The 23196-nt window shown below is 41.1% G+C and overlaps 2 protein-coding genes across 3 annotated transcripts in view; one reads left to right on the top strand and one right to left on the bottom strand.

The window, feature by feature from the left end:
- The window catches only part of LOC110537260 (dystrophin-related protein 2), a 39819-nt gene extending 21992 nt beyond the window's left edge, over positions 1–17827 (bottom strand). The window contains exons 1-3 of one of the 2 annotated variants that reach the window (XM_021623164.2): positions 17396–17827; positions 6933–7044; positions 6592–6727 (exon numbers count right to left, since the gene is read on the bottom strand). In XM_021623164.2, the coding sequence (XP_021478839.2) occupies positions 6592–6727; positions 6933–6935 (139 nt within the window). In that variant the 5' untranslated portion in view covers positions 6936–7044; positions 17396–17827. Of the gene's footprint in view, positions 1–6591; positions 6728–6932; positions 7189–17395 lie in introns of those variants that run through there. The other variant, XM_036937280.1, reaches the window with a different exon arrangement.
- Positions 16556–22811, top strand: LOC110537261 (nuclear fragile X mental retardation-interacting protein 2). The gene is made up of 4 exons (XM_021623168.2): positions 16556–16778; positions 18355–20022; positions 21234–21266; positions 21428–22811. Exons 1-4 carry the CDS (start codon positions 16637–16639, stop codon positions 21478–21480), a joined length of 1896 nt encoding a protein of 631 aa, XP_021478843.2. The 5' UTR covers positions 16556–16636; the 3' UTR covers positions 21481–22811.
- The last annotated feature ends 385 nt before the right edge of the window (positions 22812–23196 follow it).

The raw sequence follows: 23196 nt of genomic DNA, 5'->3' as shown, positions 1-23196 counted from the left end.
CATTATGGGAAAATCAAAAGAAATCAGCCAAGACCTCAGAAAAAAAGATTGTAGACCTCCACAAGTCTGGTTCATCCTTGGGAGCAATTTCCAAATGTCTGAAGGTACCACGTTCATCTGTACAAACAATAGTACGCAAGTATAAACACCATATGACCACGCAGCTGTCATACCACTCAGGAAGGAGACACGTTCTGTCTCCTAGCGATGAACATGCTTTGGTGCAAAAAGTGCCAATCAATCCCAGAACAACAGGACCTTGTAAATATGCTGAAGGAAACAGGTACAAAAATATCTATATACACAGTAAAACGAGTCCTACATCAACATAACATGAAAGGCCGCTCAGCAAGGAAGAAGCCACTGCTCCAAAACCGCCGTAAAAAGCCAGAGTACGGTTTGCAACTGCACATGGGAACAAAGATCATACTTTTGGAGAAATGTCCTCTGGTCTGATGAAACAAAAATAGAACTGTTTGGCCATATTGACCATCGTTATGTTTGGAGGTCAAAGGGGGGGGGGGCTTGCTAGCCGAAGAACACCATCCCAACCGTGAAGCACGGGGTGGCAGCATCATGTTGTGGGGGTGCTTTGCTGCAGGAGGGACTGGTGCACTTCACAAAATAGATGGCATCATGAGGAAGTAAAATTATGTGGATATATTAAAGCTACATCTCAAGACATCAGTCAGGAAGTTAAAGCTTGATCGCAAATGGGTCTTCCAAATGGACAATGACCAAGCATACTTCCAAAGCTGTAGCAAAATGGCTTAAGGACAACAAAGTCAAGGTATTGGAGTAGCCATTACAAAGCCCTGACCTCAACCGTAGAGAAAATGTGTGGGCAGAACTGAAAAAGCGTGTGCGAGCAAGGAGGTCTACAAACCTGACTCAGTTACACCAGCTCTGTCAGGAGGAAGGGGCCAAAATTCACCCAACTTATTGTGGGAAGCTTGTGGAAACGTTTGCTCCAAGTTAAACAATTTAAAGGCAATGCTACCAAATACTAACTGAGTGTATGTAAACTTCTGACCAACTGGGAATGTGATGAAAGAAATTAAAGCTGAAATAAATCACCTGTAAAATATAGAAAATAAATATAAACTAGACTAAAACCCCATGTCACACCCTGACCTACTCTACCATAGAAAATACAGGCTTTCTATGGTCAGGACGTGACAGCTCTTTGATACGTGATCTGATATAAGCCTTTTAGATTCAATTTCTGGCTTAGGACCAGAGCTTTTGAATCAGTGAAGTTCCCTTAAAAAAGAATTAACTAAAAAAACATGTTGACACTTACAACTGTGGCCTAAGGAATTACATGACAGAAAAAAGTGTCTGCATTTATGCATATATGCATATCCGCTGCTGTAAAGAAGTACTCATCATTATTTGTTGATGAGCACACAACTCAATACATCAAATTCCCTGAGTGAGATCTGAGTGGTGGTGGTCAACTAGTCTTTTTTCTACCTCCCAGCAGGCTCAACAGCCTGGTCTCAGAGGCTAAACGGTATATAGTATATGTGGTGGTATGTGTGTCTATTTGTCAGTAACAGCTTGTGCGTGATGTCTAATATTAAGGAAGTCTTGAGGTATTGCTCACCTGAGGTAGAGTACCTCATGATAAGCTGTAGACCACACTACCTACCAAGAGAGTTTGCATCTATATTTTCCATAGCAGTCTATTTACCATCACAAACTGATGCTGGCACTAAGACCACACTCAACGAGCTGTATAAAGCCATAAGCAAACAATAAAGTGCTCATCCAGAAGCAGCACTCCAGTGGCTGGGGAACCTTAAATACATTTTACCGAATTTCTACAAGCATGTCACATGTGAAACTCTAGACCACCTTTGAGGCAGCGCACAATTGGCCCCAGCATCGTCTGGGTTAGGGGAGTGTTTGGTTGGCCGGGTTGTCTTTGTCCCGTTGTCCTTGTCCCACAAATACAATTTTATTTGATTTGATTTAAATCCGGGACACTCAAATTAGTAAGACATTAAGTTTGGTATTGTTACATAAGACAGATGGTTACTTAAGGCAAAAATGAAAGTAGGGTGGTTAGTTGGGGTGGATGGCTAGGTGTATAACGTGAATGTCTAGCAACCCAAAGGTTACGAGTTCTAATCTCTTCATGGACAACTTTAGCATTTTAGCTAATTAGCAACTTTTCAGCTACTTACCACTTTTTTAGCTACTTTGTAACTACTTAGCATGTTAGCTAACCCTTCCCCTAACCCTATACCTTAACCCTTTAACCTAATTCCTAAACTTAACCCTAACGCCTAACCCTAATACCTAGCCGAGCTAATGTTAGCCACCTAGCCACCTAGCTAGAATTCGCAACATATTGTACGTTTTGCAAATTCATGGGAATCCACAAATTAATACATTCCATAGAAACGTAACATATCATACTAAATGGAATGTCTTGGAGAATACGAATAATTCAAAAATTCAACAACTCAATCAACTGTTGCACTTATTTTACTTTTAGCCTCACCACTAGAATGCCTCAGACAGCCTCACTATAGCCCCAGACAGTCTGCAGTCTGCATCAGACCTGTTGACCTGTAGCCCTATTACATTGGCTGTGTAGAACAGGAGTTAGAGGCCTTTTTAAATCAAACTAAGATCCTACATCTGTAGTACCATAAGGCATGGATTGCCAAGAAAAAGATATGGTGCATATGACAGACATAACTTGCAGGGCAGAGAGGGGGGGGGGCGCATCCCCGAGCTGACAAGGTTATAATCTGTTGTTCTGCCCCTGAACAAGGCAGTTAACCCATTGTTCCTAGGCCATCATTGAAAATAAGAATTTGTTTTTAACTGACTTGCCTAGTTAAATAAAGGTTAAAAAAAAATATAAAAAAATGTGATCTTACGCTGTGATCGTACGCTAGACAGACTTTTTCATTAGGCCATTGAAAGACATTTAAATGTTTCCCCTTAAACCACTCTAGTGTTGCTTTAGCAGTATGCTTAGGGTCATTGTCCTGCTGGAAGGTGAACCTCCGTCCCATTCTCAAATTTCTGGAAGACTGAAACAGGTTTCCTTCAAGAATTTCCCTGTATTTAGCGCCATCCATCATTCCTTCAATTCTGACCAGTTTCCCAGTCCCTGCCGATGAAAAACATCCCCACAGCATGATGCTGCCACCACCATGCTTCACTGTGGGGATGGTATTCCCGGGGTTATGGGAAGTGTTGGGTTTGCACTAGACATAGCGTTTTCCTTGATGGCCAAAAAGCTCAATTTTACTCTCATCTGACCAGAGTACCTTCTTCCATATGTTTGGGGAGTCTCCCACATCCCTTTTGGCGAACACCAAACGTGTTTGCTTATTTGTTTCTTTAAGCAATTACTTTTTTTCTGGCTACTCTTCTGTAAAGCCCAGCTTTGTGGAGTGTACGGCTTAAAGTGGTCCTATGGACAGATACTCCAATCTCTGCTGTGGAGCTTTGCAGCTCCTTCAGGGTTATCTTTGGTCTCTTTTTTGCCTCTCTGATTAATGCCCTCCTTGCCTGGTATGTGAGTTTTGGCGGGCGGCTCTCTCTTGGCAGGTTTGTTGTGGTGCCATATTTTTTCCATTTTTTTTATAATGGATTTAATGGTGCCCGTGGGATGTTCAAAGTTTTGGATATTTTTTATAACCCAACCCTGATCTTTACTTCTCCACAACTTTGTCCCTGACCTGTTTGGAGAGCTTCTTGGTCTTCATAGTGCTGCTTGGTTGGTGGTGCGCCTTGCTTATTGGTGTTGCAGACTCTGGGGCCTTTCAGAACAGGTGTATACAGTGGGGCAAAAAAGTATTTAGTCAGCCACCAATTGTGCAAGTTCTCCCACTTAAAAAGATGAGAGAGGCCTGTAATGTTCATCATAGGTACACTTCTTCTTTAAGAGGCTCCTCTGTCCTCCACTCGTTACCTGTATTAATGGCACCTGATTGAACTTGTTATCAGTATAAAAGACACCTGTCCACAACCTCAAACAGTCACACTCCAAACTCCACTATGGCCAAGACCAAAGAGCGGTCAAAGGACACCAGAAACAAAATTGTAGACCACCAGGCTGGGAAGACTGAATCTGCAATAGGTAAGCAGCTTGGTTTGAAGAAATCAACTGTGGGAGCAATTATTAGGAAATGGAAGACATACAAGACCACTGATAATCTCCCTCGATCTGGGGCTCCACGCAAGATCTCACCCCGTGGGGTCAAAATGATCACAAGAACGGTGAGCAAAAATCCCAGAACTACACGGGGGGACCTAGTGAATGACCTGCAGAGAGCTGGGACCAAAGTAACAAAGCCTACCATCAGTAACACACTACGCCGCCAGGGACTCAAATCCTGCAGTGCCAGAGGTGTCCCCCTGCTTAAGCCAGTACATGTCCAGGCCCGTCTGAAGTTTGCTAGAGAGCATTTGGATGATCCCGAAGAAGACTGGGAGAATGTCATATGGTCAGATGAAACCAAAATATAACTTTTTGGTAAAAACTCAACTCGTCGTGCTTGGAGGACAAAGAATGCTGAGTTGCATCCAAAGAACAACATACCTACTGTGAAGCATGGGGGTGGAAACATCATGCTTTGGGGCTGTTTTTCTGCAAAGGGACCAGAACGTCTGATCCGTGTAAAGGAAAGAATGAATGGGGCCATGTATTGTGATATTTTGAGTGAAAACCTCCTTCCATCAGCAAGGGCATTGAAGATGAAACGTGGCTGGGTCTTTCAGCATGACAATGATCCCAAACACACCGCCCGGGCAACGAAGGAGTGGCTTCGTAAGAAGCATTTCAAGGTCCTGGAGTGGCCTAGCCAGTTTCCAGATCTCAACCCCATAGAAAATCTTTGGAGGGAGTTGAAAGTCCGTGTTGCCCAGCAACAGCCCCAAAACATCCCTGCTCTAGAGGAGATCTGCATGGAGGAATGGGCCAAAATACCAGCAACAGTGTGTGAAAACCTTGTGAGGACTTACAGAAAACGTTTGACCTCTGTCATTGCCAACAAAGGGTATATAACAAAGTATTGAGATAAACTTTTGTTATTGACCAAATGCTTATTTTCCACCATAATTTGAAAATAAATTAATTAAAAATCTTAGTGTGATTTTCTGGATTTCTTTTTCTCATTTTGTCTGTCACAGTTGAAGTGTACCTATGATCAAAATTACAGGCCTCTCTCATCGTTTTAAGTGGGAGAACTTGCACAATTGGTGGCTGACTAAATACTTTTTTGCCCCATTGTATATACTGAGATCATGTGACAGATCATGTGACACTTAGATTGCACACAGGTAGACTTTATTTAACTAATTATGTGACTTCTGAATGTAATTGGTTGCACCAGATCTTATTTAGGGGCTTCATAGCAAGGGGAGTGACTACATGTGCACGCACCACTTTTCCATTTTTAATTTTTTCAAATGTTTTGAAACAAGTTTTTTTTTTTCATTTCACTTCACCAATTTGGACTATTCTGTGTATGTCCATTGCATGAAATCGAAGTAAAAATCAATTTAAATTACAGGTTGTAATGCAACAAAATAGGAAAAACGCCAAGGGGGTGAATACTTTTGCAAGGTAGTGCATAACAGTAAAAGTAACTATTATTTTCAACCCAGCAAGCCTTAGAAATCCATGTTAAAGGTTTCGACATTCTCATCCTACCACAGAGAAAATCCTTTAAATAAACAGTTAAATGAATTCACTCCTCAGGCCTTCAAATTATTTCATGAGCACTCCTTTTGAAGACAAGTCTCTGAAATAATGAACTGCACAATGCAGAGAAATAAAATGGTTAATACGCTTAGCTGAGCAGAAAATCTAATTAATCTGGTGTTTTCAGCCAGAGAGGAAAACAAGTCAACACCTCTGTCTCTGCAAACTAACACGGACACACATACGGGATAAACGAACAAAGCAAACATTCAAAGTAAATCAACGTCATACGTAAATATCAATATTTGTCTATTGTGCAAAGACATGGCTTTTCCCCAATATAGCATTCAAGCTGTGGCAATTTGGCACCAGCATAAACAAGCACTTTGGAATAAAAAAAATAAACACACCCCTGCTTTGAACCCATTTTAAGCCGACCTCAGGGTTCCAGCAGCACTATATTAGTATGGTAATAGTATGGTTACTGCCTTTTATTTTATTTAACCTTTATTTAACTAGGCAAGTCAGTTAAGAACAAATTCTTATTTACAATGACGGCCTACCAATGATTGAGTTTTTTAATGAAGAGATTGAGATAAAACTGTCCAGTTTGAGTGTTTGTTGCAGCTCGTTCCAGTCACTAGCTGCAGCGAACTGAAAAGAGGAGCGACCCAGGGATATGTGTGCTTTGGGGACCTTTAACAGAATGTGACTGACAGAACGGGTGTTGTATGTGGAGGATGAGGGCTGCTTTAAAAGAGTCTGGCACATGCACTTTAGTACAGACACTTTAGTAAAGAAGGCAAGTGCCTTCACATCCCTCTATGTTGCCTGAGTGAGTGAAAACCAAAGACACTTTAATAAAAGATTACAATTTCAGAGTAATGCACATGCTTGACTGTTGTATTTCTACTTACGGTCAATGTCCCTGGTCAGGTTGGTGGTCATCCAGTCACAGAGCCCTGATTCCATTCCATTGGAGTGACTGTGGTCTGGAGGACATAGCATAATGTGCTGCTGTTTCACATGGATCTCCTCATGCAGTCTGTGAGTCTTTAACATACAATGACAGCATAACAATCTCAGACTGCTTACGACTTTACATGAGTTAATTGCACTTCTGGGCAAATTGTGTAATGTAACTCTTGATTGGTATGAAGGAAAATACATGACTTACAAACTATTATCAACTACATAGAAATGAATTACTCGAGATATCATCACACACAGACAAAAGTGATTCACAGCTGAATCTTACCATTGCGCTCAATCGTTCCACAGACTAGACAATGTTCCGAGGACAACCAAAAGTCTCTGTGGTTCCTGAGAGAAAGGACGTCCACAATCTGCTCACTGCCACACCCGTCCTGCTGCATCACCCACAGCGCCAAAAGGAGAAGAGAAATTGAAAAGCAAATGAAAGCCAGCAGCCAGCAGCAACGGAGCCGATGAGGATAATGCCACATTAACTCATCCTCATCTTCAGTGCACTCAAGTAGACTTCCAGAGGACAACACATGCACAGGGACCTCCAGCGCCTCAAAGAGCAGGCTGAGGGGGGAAGGGAAGGGTGACCCTCCTCAGGGGGGGGGGGGGGGGGGGGGGGGGGGGCTGAATCACTGGAACTGGCAGTGTCTAGGTTCTCTATGGGGAAGGATTCTCTTTTGATGTCCAATATTACATATCTTCTGTGATGAGATGTATAGTGGTGCCTTATGGTAATCAATAAGTATATGGGAAATAGCGGAGTTATCTTCATGCTATAATGAAAGCTATACACAGTTCAAGGTCATTTCTTATTATGGCATGGTAGTACCCTTAGGACATATGTCTATACAAGGATTAATATCAGTATGTGCTTATAAAGGCCAAATTCAGGGTCGCTCTCAGTGGTCAAACATTCATTGACGACCAGCATTTAAAGTGTATGAAATCTATGGGATGAAATCTATAAACTATGAAATGGCACCACCTGGTGCCTGGATAGCAATTTACAGTAGCTCAAACAGGGGAAGAGCTGTCCACCGGAAGTGTAAACTACTTAAGTAAAAATACTTTAAAGTACTACTTAAGTTGTTTTTTGGGGTATCTGTACTTTACTTTACTATTTCTATTTTTTACAACTTATAATTTTACATCACTACATTCCAAAATAAAATATACTTTTTAATCCATACATTTCCCTGACAACCCAAAGTACTAGTTACATGTTGAATGCTTAGCAGAAAAGGAAAATTGTGAAATTCACACATTTATCAAGTTAACACATGGTCATCCCTACTGGCTATGTTCTGGGGGACTCACTAAACACACATGCATCTTTTGTAAATAATGTCTGTGTTGGTGTGTGCCCCTGGCTATCCGGAAATTTTAAAAACAAGACAATAAGTCTGCTTTGCTTAATATAAGTAATATGAAATTATATATACTTTTACTTTTGATACTTAAGTATATTTTAGCAATTGCATTTACTTTTGATACTTAAGTATATTTAAAACCAAATACTTTAAAAACTTCTATTCAAGTACTATTTTACTGGGTGACTTTCACTTGAGTAACTTTCTAATAAGGTATCTATACTTTTACTCAACGATGACAATTGGGTTATTTTTCCACCACTGCTGTCCACCACACACCACACCCCACTGAATAAATGTCAGATGGCTACAACAACACATTTTTTTAAATTCAAAATTTTGTTCAACAATATTATCTAATTGGTATGCTTTTCACACAGACAGTTAAGTATGTTGATTAAATTATATCCTGTGTGAGTTGAATACCAGCTAGAATGGAGCACATTACAGAATTACAAATTGTAAAAAGCATTCTGCTGTGCAGTTAGTACCACACATTGTGTGTCAGCCATAGAGATAGATAGAGGACTCTAGATGGATATAACCAATGATGTATATACACTAAATGACTAACAATGGGCGCTGTTTTGAAATCACCGCGCCTCCATCTTAGCTCTCCCCCACCAGTCTAAAAAATATTTTATTAATGTATACATTTGTTTTTTTCCATGTTTATTCTATTACAGACACCTTAATTCATACTTTTAAATTATGTGATCAAAAAAAAAAAAAAATGAAAGTTCTAATGTTACTGTACCCACTACAACAATAAAATACTTAAATATATGTAATTTTGTCTTTGAAACGTTTCACTGAAATACTGTAGAATTCCATTCATTCCTATGGAGGAATGCTCCATCAAAGCCTCTCACTGGCCAATACATAGCATCAGCAATTCAGGGTTTATATACATTGCTAGGTATAACTCGTTTTAATTTCGACATTGCCATTGAGGGCTTCTACCATTTTAAAGTAGTCAACTGGGTGGGGATTCGACTGCGCAGTTTGAGCTATTCTAGGAAGTGACGTTGCAGGTTAGCTCAGTGCTCCGTCTCTCATTGAGTAACTCAAGTTGAAGGCCTACCAGGCTACTGCAGGCTGCCATTAGCAACTAAATTATACTTAATTTCTTCTGTGGGTGATTTTAAAATAATTGGTTCAAGGACATACAGTGAGTGCATTCAAAAAGTATTCAGGTCCCTTGACTTTTTCCACATTTTGTTACATTACAGCCTTATTCTAAAATGTGTAAAATTGTTTTTCCCCTTATTAATTTACACACAATACCCCACAATGACAAAGCAAAAAATGTTTTAGACATTTTTGCAAATGTATAAAATAAAAAAAACTGAAATATCAACATTTACATACAGTGCCTTGCGAAAGTATTCGGCCCCCTTGAACTTTGCGACCTTTTGCCACATTTCAGGCTTCAAACATAAAGATATAAAACTGTATTTTTTTGTGAAGAATCAACAACAAGTGGGACACAATCATGAAGTGGAACAACATTTATTGGTTATTTCAAACTTTTTTAACAAATCAAAAACTGAAAAATTGGGCGTGCAAAATTATTCAGCCCCTTTACTTTCAGTGCAGCAAACTCTCTCCAGAAGTTCAGTGAGGATCTCTGAATGATCCAATGTTGACCTAAATGACTAATGATGATAAATACAATCCACCTGTGTGTAATCAAGTCTCCGTATAAATGCACCTGCACTGTGATAGTCTCAGAGGTCCGTTAAAAACGCAGAGAGCATCATGAAGAACAAGGAACACACCAGGCAGGTCCGAGATACTGTTGTGAAGAAGTTTAAAGCCGGATTTGGATACAAAAAGATTTCCCAAGCTTTAAACATCCCAAGGAGCACTGTGCAAGCGATAATATTGAAATGGAAGGAGTATCAGACCACTGCAAATCTACCAAGACCTGGCCGTCCCTCTAAACTTTCAGCTCATACAAGGAGAAGACTGATCAGAGATGCAGCCAAGAGGCCCATGATCACTCTGGATGAACTGCAGAGATCTACAGCTGAGGTGGGAGACTCTGTCCATAGGACAACAATCAGTCGTATATTGCACAAATCTGGCCTTTATGGAAGAGTGGCAAGAAGAAAGCCATTTCTTAAAGATATCCATAAAAAGTGTTGTTTAAAGTTTGCCACAAGCCACCTGGGAGACACTCCAAACATGTGGAAGAAGGTGCTCTGGTCAGATGAAACCAAAATTGAACTTTTTGGCAACAATGCAAAACGTTATGTTTGGCGTAAAAGCAACACAGCTGAACACACCATCCCCACTGTCAAACATGGTGGTGGCAGCATCATGGTTTGGGCCTGCTTTTCTTCAGCAGGGACAGGGAAGATGGTTAAAATTGATGGGAAGATGGATGGAGCCAAATACAGGACCATTCTGGAAGAAAACCTGATGGAGTCTGCAAAAGACCTGAGACTGGGACGGAGATTTGTCTTCCAACAAGACAATGATCCAAAACATAAAGCAAAATATACAATGGAATGGTTCAAAAATAAACATATCCAGGTGTTACAATGGCCAAGTCAAAGTCCAGACCTGAATCCAATCGAGAATCTGTGGAAAGAACTGAAAATGCTCTCCATCCAACCTCACTGAGCTCGAGCTGTTATGCAAGGAGGAATGGGAAAAAATGTCAGTCTCTCGATGTGCAAAACTGATAGAGACATACCCCAAGCGACTTACAGCTGTAATCGCAGCAAAAGGTGGCGCTACAAAGTATTAACTTAAGGGGGCTGAATAATTTTGCACGCCCAATTTTTCAGTTTTTGATTTGTTAAACAAGTTTGAAATATCCAATAAATGTCGTTCCACTTCATGATTGTGTCCCACTTGTTGTTGATTCTTCACAAAAAAATACAGTTTTTATCTTTATGTTTGAAGCCTGAAATGTGGCAAAAGGTTGCAAAGTTCAAGGGGGCCGAATACTTTCGCAAGGCACTGTAAGTATTCAGACCCTTTACTCAGTACTTTGTTGAAGCACCTTTAGCAGCTATTATAGTCTTGAGTTTTCTTGGGTATTGTCACGTCTGTGTCTGCGTCTGCATCTGCATCTGCTCCTGCTTCTCCCCTCCGGCGTTCAACGTCGCCAGAGTACTAACCACTGCTCCTGGGATTCCTTATTACGCACACCTGGAACTCATCATTACGTGCACGTGTCAATCATTACACCTGGACTCCATTACCTTCATTTCCTCCCCTTTATATGTCTCGCTTCTCAAGCCGGTGGTTTCTGGTCCACTAGCTGATGCTGTCCCCCACGACACACCTCCACCCCTGGACATCGAGGGGAGCCCGGCGTACGCTGTCAGATCCCTACTGAACTCCCAAAGTTGTGGGGGTCGGCTCCAGTATCTGGTGGACTGGGAGGAGTGTGGCCCAGAGGAGCGGTGTTGGGTTCGGGTGGAGGACATTCTGCTTAGTTCATCTTCCCCTCAATCCTGACTAGTCTCCCAGTCACTGCTGCCGAAAAACCCAGCCACAGCATGATGCTGCCATCACCATGCTTCACCGTAGGGATGGTGCCAGGTTCACTCTAGACGTGACGCTTAGAATTCAGGCCAAAGAGTTCAATCTTGGTTTCATCAGACCAGAGAATCTTGTTTCTCATGGTCTGATTTGTCCTTTAGGTGCCTTTTGGCAAACTCCAAGCGGGCTGTCATGTGCCTTTTACTGGGGAGTGGCTTCCGTCTGGCCACTCTACCATAAAGGCCTGATTGGTGGAGGGATGTAGAGATGGTTGTCCTTCTAGAAGGTTCTCCCATCTCCACAGAGGAACTCTGGAGCTCTGTCAGAGTTATTGGGTTCTTGGTCACCTTCCTGACCAAGGCCCTTCTCGCCTGATTGTTCAGTTTGGCCGGCGGCCAGCTCTAGAAAGTCTTGGTGGTTCCAAACTTCTTCCATTGAAGAATGATGCAGAAATGTTTTGGTACCCTTGCCAAGATCTGTGCCTTGACACAATCCTGTCTGAGCGCTACGGACATTTCCTTCGACCTCATGTCTTGGTTTTTTGCTCTTATATGCACTGTCAACTGTGGGACATTATTTAGACAGGTGTGCCTTTCCAAATCATGTCCAATTAATTGAATTAACCATTGGTGGACTCCAATCAAGTTGTAGAATCATCTCAAGGATGATCAATAGAAACAGGATGCACCTGAGCTCAATTTCGAATCTCTAAGCAAAGGGTCTAAATACTTATGTAAATACGGTATTTCTGTTTTATTATTTTTTATAAATTTGCAAAAAGCTCTAAACCTGTTTTCACTTTGTCATTATGGGGTGTGTAGATTGATGAGGAAAAACATGAATTTAATACATTTTAGAACAAGGCTGTAACAAAATATGGAAAAAGGTTAGGGATCTGAATACTTTCTGAAAGCAATGCTCTATTAGAAGCAATTATTGGTACCATGATTGTCTTTGAAGAAAAATTTATTTATTTGTAAAAAATATTTACACAAAGATTACCTCCATTCACTATAATGGAGGATCCTGTTTTTTCCTGACAATGCCTTTCATACCAGGGTCTTGAATTTCAATGAGGGGGGAAGTCTTTCTCCTCTGGTCAGGAGCAAGGGGCCAGGGTTCCGGTCTAGAAACACAGTTTTATCTGCTCCTATAGTTTTGCTTCTGTACCTCGGTTTAACTGACATCCGGGCCCTGAAAGACAATTTCCATAGACGGCCACATAGAAAAGAGATTTAAAAAATCCTGTCGTCATTATTGGGGATTATGTTTTTCTGGACCCTGCAAGGTTGAAGTTCACCCCTCCCCCTTTAAAAAAATGTAATTGAATGTGTCAGCCAGACAGCCACTCACAAAGAATAGACCATCGATCATTGTGCATGGTGCTGAAATTGCGACATGTCTATGCGGCTGCATACCTATTGAATCAATTATAGGCTCTCTGTGGAGCCAGGGCATGTATAGCTTTGCTTTGGCTAATGGATAAATGTTTATTGATAGGTGTATTTGGTTGTCATTTTCTCATGTTGAAACTTGTTATGGCTGCAATCCCGTTAATAACCTCTTGAAGCTAGGGGGCACTATTTTTATGTTTGGAAAAATAACGTTCCCAAAGTAAACGGCCTATTTCTCAGGACCAGATGCTAGAATATGCATATAATTGACCAATTAGGATAGAAAACACTCTAAAGTTTCCGAAACTGTAAATATTGTCTGTGAGTATAACAGAACTGATATTGCAGGCGAAACCCTGAGAAAAATCAAACCAGGAAGTGGCTTCTATTTTGAAAACTCCATGTTCCATAGCCTCCCATTGCTCCATTTAAAGGGATATCAACCAGATTCCTTTTCTTATCACTTCCTCAATGTGTCAACAGTCTTCAGACATAGTTTCAGGCTTTTATTTTGAAAAATTAGCCAGAAAGATAACATCGCGTCAGGTTGTTACATGAGTTTTGCTTGCGCAACAGAGTTCGGACAGCCATTTCCTTTCCCTCTCCTACTGAACAAGACCATTGCGGTTGATATATTATCGATTATATATTTTAAAAACAACCTGAGGGTTGATTATAAAAAACGTTTGACATGTTTCTATGGACATTACGGATATTACGCATACAAAACGCTGCTGGCACCCGGCCATACAATGACGCGATGTTATCGTTCTCGCTCATTTTCAAAATAAAAGCCTGAAACTATGTCTAAAGACTGTTGACACATTGAGGAAGCGATAGGAAAAGGAATCTGGTTGATATCCCTTTAAATGGAGCAAAGGCAGGCTATGGAACATGGAGTTTTCAAAATAGAAGCCACTTCCGGGTTTGATTTTCCTCAGGGTTTCGCCTGCAATATCCGTTCTGTTATACTCACAGACAATATTTTTGACAGTTTTGGAAACTTTAGAGTGTTTTCTATCCAATACTAATAATAATATGCATATATTAGCAACTGAGACTGAGGAGCAGGCCGTTTAGTTTGGGCAACTTATTCATCCAAGCTACTCAATACTGCCCCCCAGCCATAAGAAGTTAAGCCTAACATTTCAAGAAGCCATACACGGTGTTGCAATGCTATCAGTTTGAGACTTCTAGCTGGTGGCAATAAATACATTACTTGTTCAGTAATTAAAGTTGGAAATTCAAACATTGCCTATTTTAAAATATATATATTTTGAATATACAACTGTCCTGAGTAGGATACCTGAATGACATGAGCCATCCTCACACTCTCTCCCAGCTTGGATAGAAAGTTGTTGTGCATAAATGTCACAAGAATTTTCAATCCCAATGATGATAACTCAACTATTTTATAACTTTGACCAATTCCCAGAGGTTTGTAAGACCCTGGGTTTAATAATAATCAGGCAAAGTATCAGATTCTGCAAAAGGTTAATTCTTTATTCAGAGCGTACTCTGAAGTCAAAAAAGCAAACACAGTCATTTTATAACTCCCACCCCCACCTACCTACACACACACACACACGCACACACACACACACACACACACAGTTTATCACTTTTCTACCAGCGTGGCAGTTTATAGCCGTTCCTCTCCTCCCTAGATTAGAGGGGCCTTGGAAGGGCCCTCTTTCCTGTTGTCAGTTTTCAGAGTTATAACCAGGTCATGTGTAGTTCAGTTGTCCTTTGTTTTCTCAACTATACCCAGCTCATATTGCGAAATAGTAACACAATGGTCTAGTCACACACATTATTAAATTATGACTCTAACACATTTCATACAATTATATGATTTCAGGGTGGAATACTTTAATCATTACTTTAAACATATAAATTCCTTTATCAATAAAACCAGTCTATTAATGTCAAATAATACAGTCAGTTCAACCTCAAAACACTAGCCTACTAGGGATTGTTTCATTATGCAGTGTACTATCTATAGCTTATACCATATTTAGCAGCTATTTAAAAGCGTTTTATTAAAATGACATCAAATATCCAAACAATTAGGGGGAAAAAGTAGTCAGCTCGAGGATAAATGCAGCCACTATTTATTGTTGAACTCTGCGAGGTTTGTATGGCTAATAGCCTACACAAATGGGCTGCAATATTCTAAGTAAATTCAATCAAATCCAACTTGAGAGACTCCCCTGGTCTTCTGAAGTCCTCTTTCTTTTGTGTGCAAATGTTTTCACCACAACCTTTAGGTCCAGGTTGCGGGCCAGACTATTTCTATACTGAGTATTGCCAACCCAGACTTTCCTGAGAAATAGTGGATTATCTGTCCATTGCGCTACACACAGTTTTAATTTATTGGCTGTCCAGTATTCAGACAACCTGTCCACAGAGCTTCCTATACAGTTGCTATCTTTCCGTAACATGTTAAGGCCGGCAACTGAGGAGAATAAGGGGGTCAAATTAAAGATGTTGCAGAACTGCTGTAGTTGAAGTACCACTCCCTTTTGCAGTTTCCCTGATGTTGCCACGGCAATCAAGCTGTTTTTACCATCCCTGTAACTGTCGCTTCTGTGGAGAGATCGTTTTCTAAGCTAAAACTCATAAAGAACTACCTAAGAAGCATTAGGCTCTTGGTCTGAAATGCGCCTTTGAACACCTGAATAAACTCCACTCAATGCCCCGGCACCGTCGTAGCCTTGACCACACTCATTGCACTGGCACCATCGTAGCCTTGACCACACATTTGTTCATCAATATCCGCTTATACTTTCAATCAGTTAAAAATATATATATATTTGCGGAGGCTGCTGGGGTGTCCGGTACGCCAGTGTGATGTCATCGCTGCTTGCACTGCTCTTTGTGAGCACTGAGTGCTAGTGTGCATGTGAAATGGGTCTGTATAAACCGGATGCAACTCGGATAAGGACAGTCCATGAATCGGACATCTTGGATATTTCAGTGGTAGGGAGCTATCAGACAATTGTCAGAGCAGTCTTCTTCAAATTTGAATGCCTTTGGTTTGTAAATTGATTTTAGCTATATCACCACCATCTAGTGGCCACAATAAATGAATGACATGCAAGATTTGGTTCAGTTCACCAGCACTGCAGGTAAATCATGAATATAGCCTCAATGGCGCTGCCCATGCTGTCACAGATGCCATAATAGCCCAGATATGAAGATGAGTCCTCTATCTATCTCTATGGTCTCAGCAGATCTCAAAGGTCGTGAAGACCACTTGTGGCATTTCACATTTGCTTGAATTCTATATAATCTCGCATAAACTATTATTTTGTTCAACCTGTATTTATATGTATTTACAATACCTCTGTTTGCAATGATGGTGGGGAACCACCAAAAATAGTAGACTTTGATACTTTTTAGACATACTGCTGACGTTCACAGAGGCCTCGAATAGCTTCCGTTTGTCAGTCGCGTTGATTGGAAAGGAGACTGTGGGAAGATCTTAATTTGAATTCTCCTCGCGTCCTCTCTCCTTCTCAAAACCCATTGTATGAGAAAGCCAGAGGTACCGCCCCTCTGATCTTCTCCTCCAATGGGTTTTGAGAAGGAGACGAGGAGAAAGGACGCGAGGTCTCACAATTGAGATGGTCCCTGTTTCTGCTTAACTTGCCCAGTGAGCTACGGCGCACACTGGTAGGACTCGGATATTCTATTCTAACACTTCAATGGAGGAACAGCCCAAAGATCGGGCACAAGATAGACGATATCACCACTATGGAGAAGAAAGAAATCATATTCAATACAAATCATCTCTAAAAAATGATCAGATCTACTTCCAGTACCAGGAAACGCAGACGAAGAAAACAGGTTGGGCCATCCGGAAAAGTTAGCCAGCTAATACAAATTACTTAACTAGCTAGATAGCCACATTATTACCGACGTCAATGTAGCGTGCTAGCTCGCAAGACAGTCATAGCAGGATGGTAGCGAGCTGGTAAATATCAATTTAACGTATTAGTTAGCTGTGACTAGAGTTGAGTATGGCTAGTTTAGGGATAGTTAAACGTCGCGTGACAGCTGTCGCTGGTGGTTTGACAGAGGGGATTGACCTTGTGCGCCGGTTTTACCACCCATTTCTACATGTATGGTACTCTGACAATTCCCCTGTGTGACTAATTAGTCATTTTGTAGTTCAATTATTTTGTGACGTGAATACGTTGAGTTTACCCCACAAAGTAAGGGCTAATTTGGTATGAATTCCGTGAAATATTTTGTTAACAAAAACAAGCCGGCTCCACTGGAATGTTCTGAATTGCCATTTCCTGTCGGCCATGTTAGAAAATGCAAGCGGGGAAGCTAACGAGCTAACTGGCTAATCCTAATACCGAGAGAGAGAGCATAAAATACGTTTCAATGTTATTTTGTTTACAAATTACCACTTGGCTACAATCAGGGCTACCAAAGCAAGATGAGTAGTTACTTACCTTAATTTTGAGACTTTCCAGTGATTTAAATAACTACTGGAGCTAGTGCCAGACATTTTAAACTTACGCAGCTGCGGCTTGGTCGGGCCTGTTGCGTCTATCTAACTAGCCATGAAGCCACGCAAACATGTTAGCCTGGGTAGATGACCTGTGGAGTGTTAACACAGTTGTCTTTCTAGTTAGCTGATTGATGCATAGGATTTAGATTTTTAATAAACAATTCTGAAACAATTGCTTACTGATGTTTTAGCTACATGATTTGAAATGTAATTGTAGCATCGCCAGTTTATTTAGACTAGTTTAGACTTGATGGTATGCATGCAAACAAAATTGTGCATACATTGAACCTTCGCTTCAGTTCAGATAAGGAAAATAAAACGCTTAACACAATTTGTTATTCTATAACATTAAGATGTTTAACTCATATTGTATACAGATATCTTAGGAGCAAGATGGCAAATCATTAATTTAGTTGAAATCTTTGTCTTTAGACGCTAGTGTGGTAAATACTGTTGAATTAGCTAGCAAAGTCAGGCTCAGTCACACTGACAACCACCTTCCGGTTACTAAAAGTTCTAGGACTGTAGGTAATGGCTATTTCTACATACAGCACACGTTTTTCTGAAGTGACTTAAGTATGGTATCTGTTAACAAGTAGGCTATGGGACTACTATGTTCAAGGGAATCTGATCTGGGCACTGGCATGGTTGCTTGCTACCAGCTGACCTATTCAGTCTAAATTGCCATGATACAGCAGCGTCTTATAAAGGCCTCACCATGTTTCCTGCAAAAGGAGCTTCGAGGTTGCATAGGTCTTGTAAACAGATTAGGGCTGTTAGTCCCTTTTGATATAGAGAGGTGGTAGGGAATTATGGAATTTCCTTGGACTTATGTTTGTGCGTCTGTTCACATGTTATTCTATCACTGGCAGTGCAATTTTCTTTTGTTTCCATTTACAGGCAATGGGAAAATAAACACCAGTGACGTGGAGGGGGAGAAGATACTGTCTGCAAATTATTTTTTTTGTATCCCTCGTCCCACCAGCAGCAATGGTAACAGACATTTGATAAACACTAATGTAAAACAGAAGTCAACACGAAAGGTTTATACCACATTTTCAAAAATGGACAGCAAAGAAGGTTTTGATCACAAGAAGAATATGGACAGCGACAAGGACTTGGATTTCACTAATGACTATGAGGGCAAGCTGTTGGACAAGGATTCTGCTTTGCTTCTGAATGGGGTGGTAAACTCTGCTCATATTACCAATGGTTACTCCAGCAAGTCACCCCCTGACAACGATTGCAGTGGCTCAGAAAGTGGATATACTACTCCTAAGAAACGCAAGGCCAGACGCAACAGCATCAAGAACACAGAGCATGTGACAAGTGAAAAGGAGAGAGCCATGCAGCAGGGTAATGCTACACAGGAGCCAGAAGCTTCTGGACTTGAACCAATGGAGAAAGCGGTGAACTCGAGACTTGTCCATAAAGCAGATGCCCAGACAGCAGTCAGGCAGATGGGGGCCCCAGAAGTGGCTATGGGCGAGTTGCAGAAGAAAAACTCAGACAGTAAAACTGCTGCAGTTGCCTTTGGTAAAAAGTTTGAGGATAGGCCCAAAGCCAAGCTCTCAACCTCTACAAAAGAGGACTCTTGGACTTTATTTAAGCCCCCTCCCGTATTTCCTGTGGACAACAGTAGAGCTAAAATAGTGCCCAAGATCAGTTATGCAAGTAAAGTTAAAGAGAACCTCCACAAAGCAGCCCAAGCTGGAGGAGAGATGCATCCTCCTCAGTTGCCTGATAGATTATCACAGGTCCCCATGTCTGCTATGAAAACCATCACCTCAGCTAGCATTACTAATGGTCCTGTTTCTGGAGATGGAAATTGTTATCCCTCTGTTGGTACCTTCTTTACTCCTGCTGCTAGTAGTATTCCACCAGCCCCCTCTCTCCCATGCGGGGAGAACGTAGCATCCTTTTTGGACAATGACTGTAGTTCTTCAACCAACCTTACAGCAGATCTGAGAAAGTGTACTCTTTTCATTTACCCCCTAAACCCTTTAAATATGCAACCTGTGCTCCCGAGTGCTCGCCAAGTGGACACCCCGGCTGCTCAGACAAATCAGAAAGCCTTGGGGGACATCTTCCAGAATCAGTGGGGGCTGTCCTTCATCAATGAGCCAAATGTGGGGCCAGAAGGTGGAAGCGGGCCGGTAGCTGCTGTGGAGGGAAAGGCTACGGTGGTCACATTTCAAGGGGAGCCATGCCCTGCTGTTGCAGCTGAACCAGGCCTTGACGCTAGCCTATTAATCCCCGAGCCTTTCCTTCTCACTTTGGCTCAAGACTCAGAGAAAAGGACTAGTGCCCCAGCTTGCCCCCCTGCTACAATAAAGGGTGAGGATGGGGTAAAGGCTCAGCTGTCTGGACTGGATGAGACAAAGGTTGAGGTGAAGGGTCTAGGTGCAGTTGTGGCCTCTGGTAAAGACATTAGTGATGAGCCTGCACAGGCCCCCCTGACCAACCTGGTGTTGGGTCCATCTAAAGAGCAGACCCACTCTAAGAGCCTGGACAGAGGTAGCTGTGGGTTGTTTGATCTGAAAGCTGCTGTTACTTATCACACTAAAGGTAAGTTCTCTTGTTCTGCTGTGTAAATTCTATAAAAACATGGTAGTACCAGTGCTTGACTTGGGAAGAAAGTGATGCAGGTCCATTAGACCATGTTCACACATGTACATTATGCTATAGCTATATCTGATTATTCACTGTTAAGGGTTCATACACATTTTGACTGATAGAATTTCATGACTTCTAACCAAATTTCCATGACCAATAATTAGTCACTCCTACATGAAAAAGTCTGCATAAATGTGGTATTGACACTAGAAGGCTGCTGGTCTGTTTTCTATATGAGCAGCTGATGTTTAGGCTACAATGTGGTGTTTTAGAGCGGGGCTTGAACAAAAGCCTGCACACCCAGTAGCTCTCCTATAGGATGGTTGGCCACCCTTATAAGGTTAAATATCTTTGCACGGCATAGAAGTTGTTTGTCGTTTAGGCTATTAGAATATTTTTTTAATTACATGGCTAGGCTACTGTTTCAATAGCGGAATCCCAGCTTTCCAATAATGGTATCAGATTTATTTCTCAACCGTGCTGGTGGAAAGGCATCAACATTAATGCTTATAGCTAAATGGTTAAGTAGCGAGAGAGCTTGTAGTATGACTAGTTGTGCCACTGGCACACACGCAAATGATGCACAGCACACAGAGACACGCTGAAGGTTAAGCCTAATTCTGATCATGGCTGATAGATTGATAATATACTGTATTTAGGAAAACGCAATATTAAAATTCCATGACTTTCCCTTATTTGACAACTTGGAAAAGCGCATTCAGGCATGGCGCATTCTCAATCTGCGCATTCTCAAACTCAGTCTACTGGTACGCATATACCGGATTCACAGACTAGTGGCAAATAAACCTGAACAAAGTGGAATCAAGAAATGAATGCCCACTCTCCATTGCTATTCAATTCATGTCCCACCTTCATTCCGCTTTGATCAACCTTTTTTTTGACGCTGTGTGTGAATCCGGGCCGGCGATAGGCAACTTTGTTTCATAGAGGAGCCGGTATGCAGTTCTAAAAAAATTGGAGGTGCCGGTACAGCACTTCAGACAGCTCTGGCCCACGTCGAGCACTGGTTATTACACATTGGTAGCTTTAACCTACTATTTCACTTGCATCAAAAGCTTTTAATCCTTTAGCATCACATTATTGTGTGTAAAAATATATTATGCACCTGGAGGTATTAATCGATCTTTGTTTTTTCTATACAGAAATGGAATATGTTTTCAATTTGCAAAAACAAGGTAAAGGTCTCTCTTCTGTATAGTGTTTTCAAAGTTGTGAAATTGGGTTTTCTATTTGATGTTCAAACGGTATAAAGCTGAAGTTTGAATAATATACATTATGAATTGCTAACTACGTTCCACAGGGCCTACACACTGAAACATTTCTGTCCTTCCCCCAGATCCAAAAAGAGTAGTCTTCTATGACAAGACCAAGGATGGACCTGATCAGTGAGGTAGTGAATGTCTGTCAACACTAACCTTCTCCCTACCTGGGTGCTGCAGTTATCTTTTTTGGCGGTTATAATCCCCTTGGAAAAACAAAATCGAGACAACTGTGATATTGGGACTGACGGATGAGTGTCCTGTGACAGACTTTCATTGGAAATATAGAATGGCATAATGGGGACACATTTTTTGCCGGGGGGTGGGGGGCATCGCCGCAGAGGAGAGAAAGACGATGGGAAGGGTAATGTGAGGACATATAAATCCAAGTATTGGAATTAATTTGAGCACAGAAGCTTCTGCTGACGCTCTGGACTACACAAAGACGCAAACACTTGAAAGAGATGCTGGGTGCCTCAGACTCCCATGTGAACGGACACTTGTGACACTTTCTGCTGTGTTAGACATTGGTCTCATAGCGCCTTCCTCTGGGTGTTGAGGAGAAATAAGATGAAGGCCCAAACTGCACCTCCCAAGCCTTTATCCTGTTGCCCATTGAACTATATGGCGAGTATCGGTCTTACAGTAAGATGCCTCAATCATTTTATGTCCTCATGCATTCAAATTATTCCAATATATGTAGATCTGTGCTATGATTTATACATACACATCAGTATATGTGCAAATTTGAATTCATTTTGAAATAAAATTAACTATAAGCTCAGATAAGAATGCCTTGAAACTGAAAGATTACGAGAAGACTGTTAGGCTGCAGGTTAAATGATAAAAACATTTGAGGGAAAGCATTTGTCTTAATTACTTTAGTGAAATAACTATGCCCAGCAAAGAACTGACTGCTGGGTATCTCTTGACACCTATTTTGTTTTGTATGGTTTAGCGATTTCAGATGTGATCTACAGTAGGAACAAACTCCCAGAGCACAGATGGGTTCATTCTAATCTTGTGGTTCGGTTCTCACTTTTAGGTAGGCATGCTAATCAGTTGAAAAAACAGTTTTATTATATAATTGTCTTCATCTGAGTTTTGCTTTTATGTTTATTATTTTGACTCTTCTTAAGCCCTTGCAGTTGTCAGTCCACATGTTTAATTAATTTCAAATTAAGATGGATGTAGGCTGTTCCTTAATTTGTAGTTTCTCTTGAGCTATTCACCTGATTGTGGGAGTTTTATGAAAGATGAGAAGTGACTTATTGTGGCACAAGGGCTATCTATGTATGTGATGTTTTTTTTGTTTTGGTGTATTTGATCCGTAAGAGGCTCAAGATGTCAGTAATTCATTAGACCTACCTAGGCTATATTTGCTGATACTACATGGAGAAATGGCTCATTTCCTTATTTTCTTGCTCAAGCAATTTGCTTTTCATCTGCTTTGTGCTTTTTCAGCTTTTGGTCTTTTAATCTCAATGTATTTCTTGCACAGAGTATTGGTGTGGATTTGAAAAGACTTGAAAAGTCGCAGTTGAATATAACCAAGAAAAGATGACAGAACCATCGCAATACTAATTATTTCATGTCGCAGACCAGCCACTTTGTTATACTGTTTGTAGAGATGTGATCATTTCATAATACAGTTTCATCCAGTCAGTGTCTTTGATCAAAGTGGTTGTGTCAAGAGGCCTATACAGCCACAATGTCATTGGAACTACCATCTCTCTCCTTTTTTTCTCTTTTTTGGGGGCTAAGGGAGGAAGTGTCTTAGCTTATTTTCTCTAGTATAAGTGATTTGGTTGTGTGGATTAATAGCACTTTATGTAACACTTTTTTT

Source organism: Oncorhynchus mykiss, chromosome 12 (genome assembly GCF_013265735.2).
Source record: "Oncorhynchus mykiss isolate Arlee chromosome 12, USDA_OmykA_1.1, whole genome shotgun sequence".
Taxonomy (NCBI): domain Eukaryota; kingdom Metazoa; phylum Chordata; class Actinopteri; order Salmoniformes; family Salmonidae; genus Oncorhynchus; species Oncorhynchus mykiss.
Note: the sequence above shows the minus strand (reverse complement) of the source record. Positions and strands in the feature narration are given on the sequence as shown.

Coding starts and splice junctions, on each gene's coding strand:
- LOC110537261 (XM_021623168.2), top strand. CDS start 16,637: ATGGAGGAACAGCCCAAAGATCGGGCACAAGATAGACGATATCACCAC. Junction 16,779..18,354: donor AACGCAGACGAAGAAAACAG/GTTGGGCCATCC, acceptor TTCCATTTACAG/GCAATGGGAAAATAAACACC. Junction 21,267..21,427: donor TTTCAATTTGCAAAAACAAG/GTAAAGGTCTCT, acceptor TCCTTCCCCCAG/ATCCAAAAAGAGTAGTCTTC.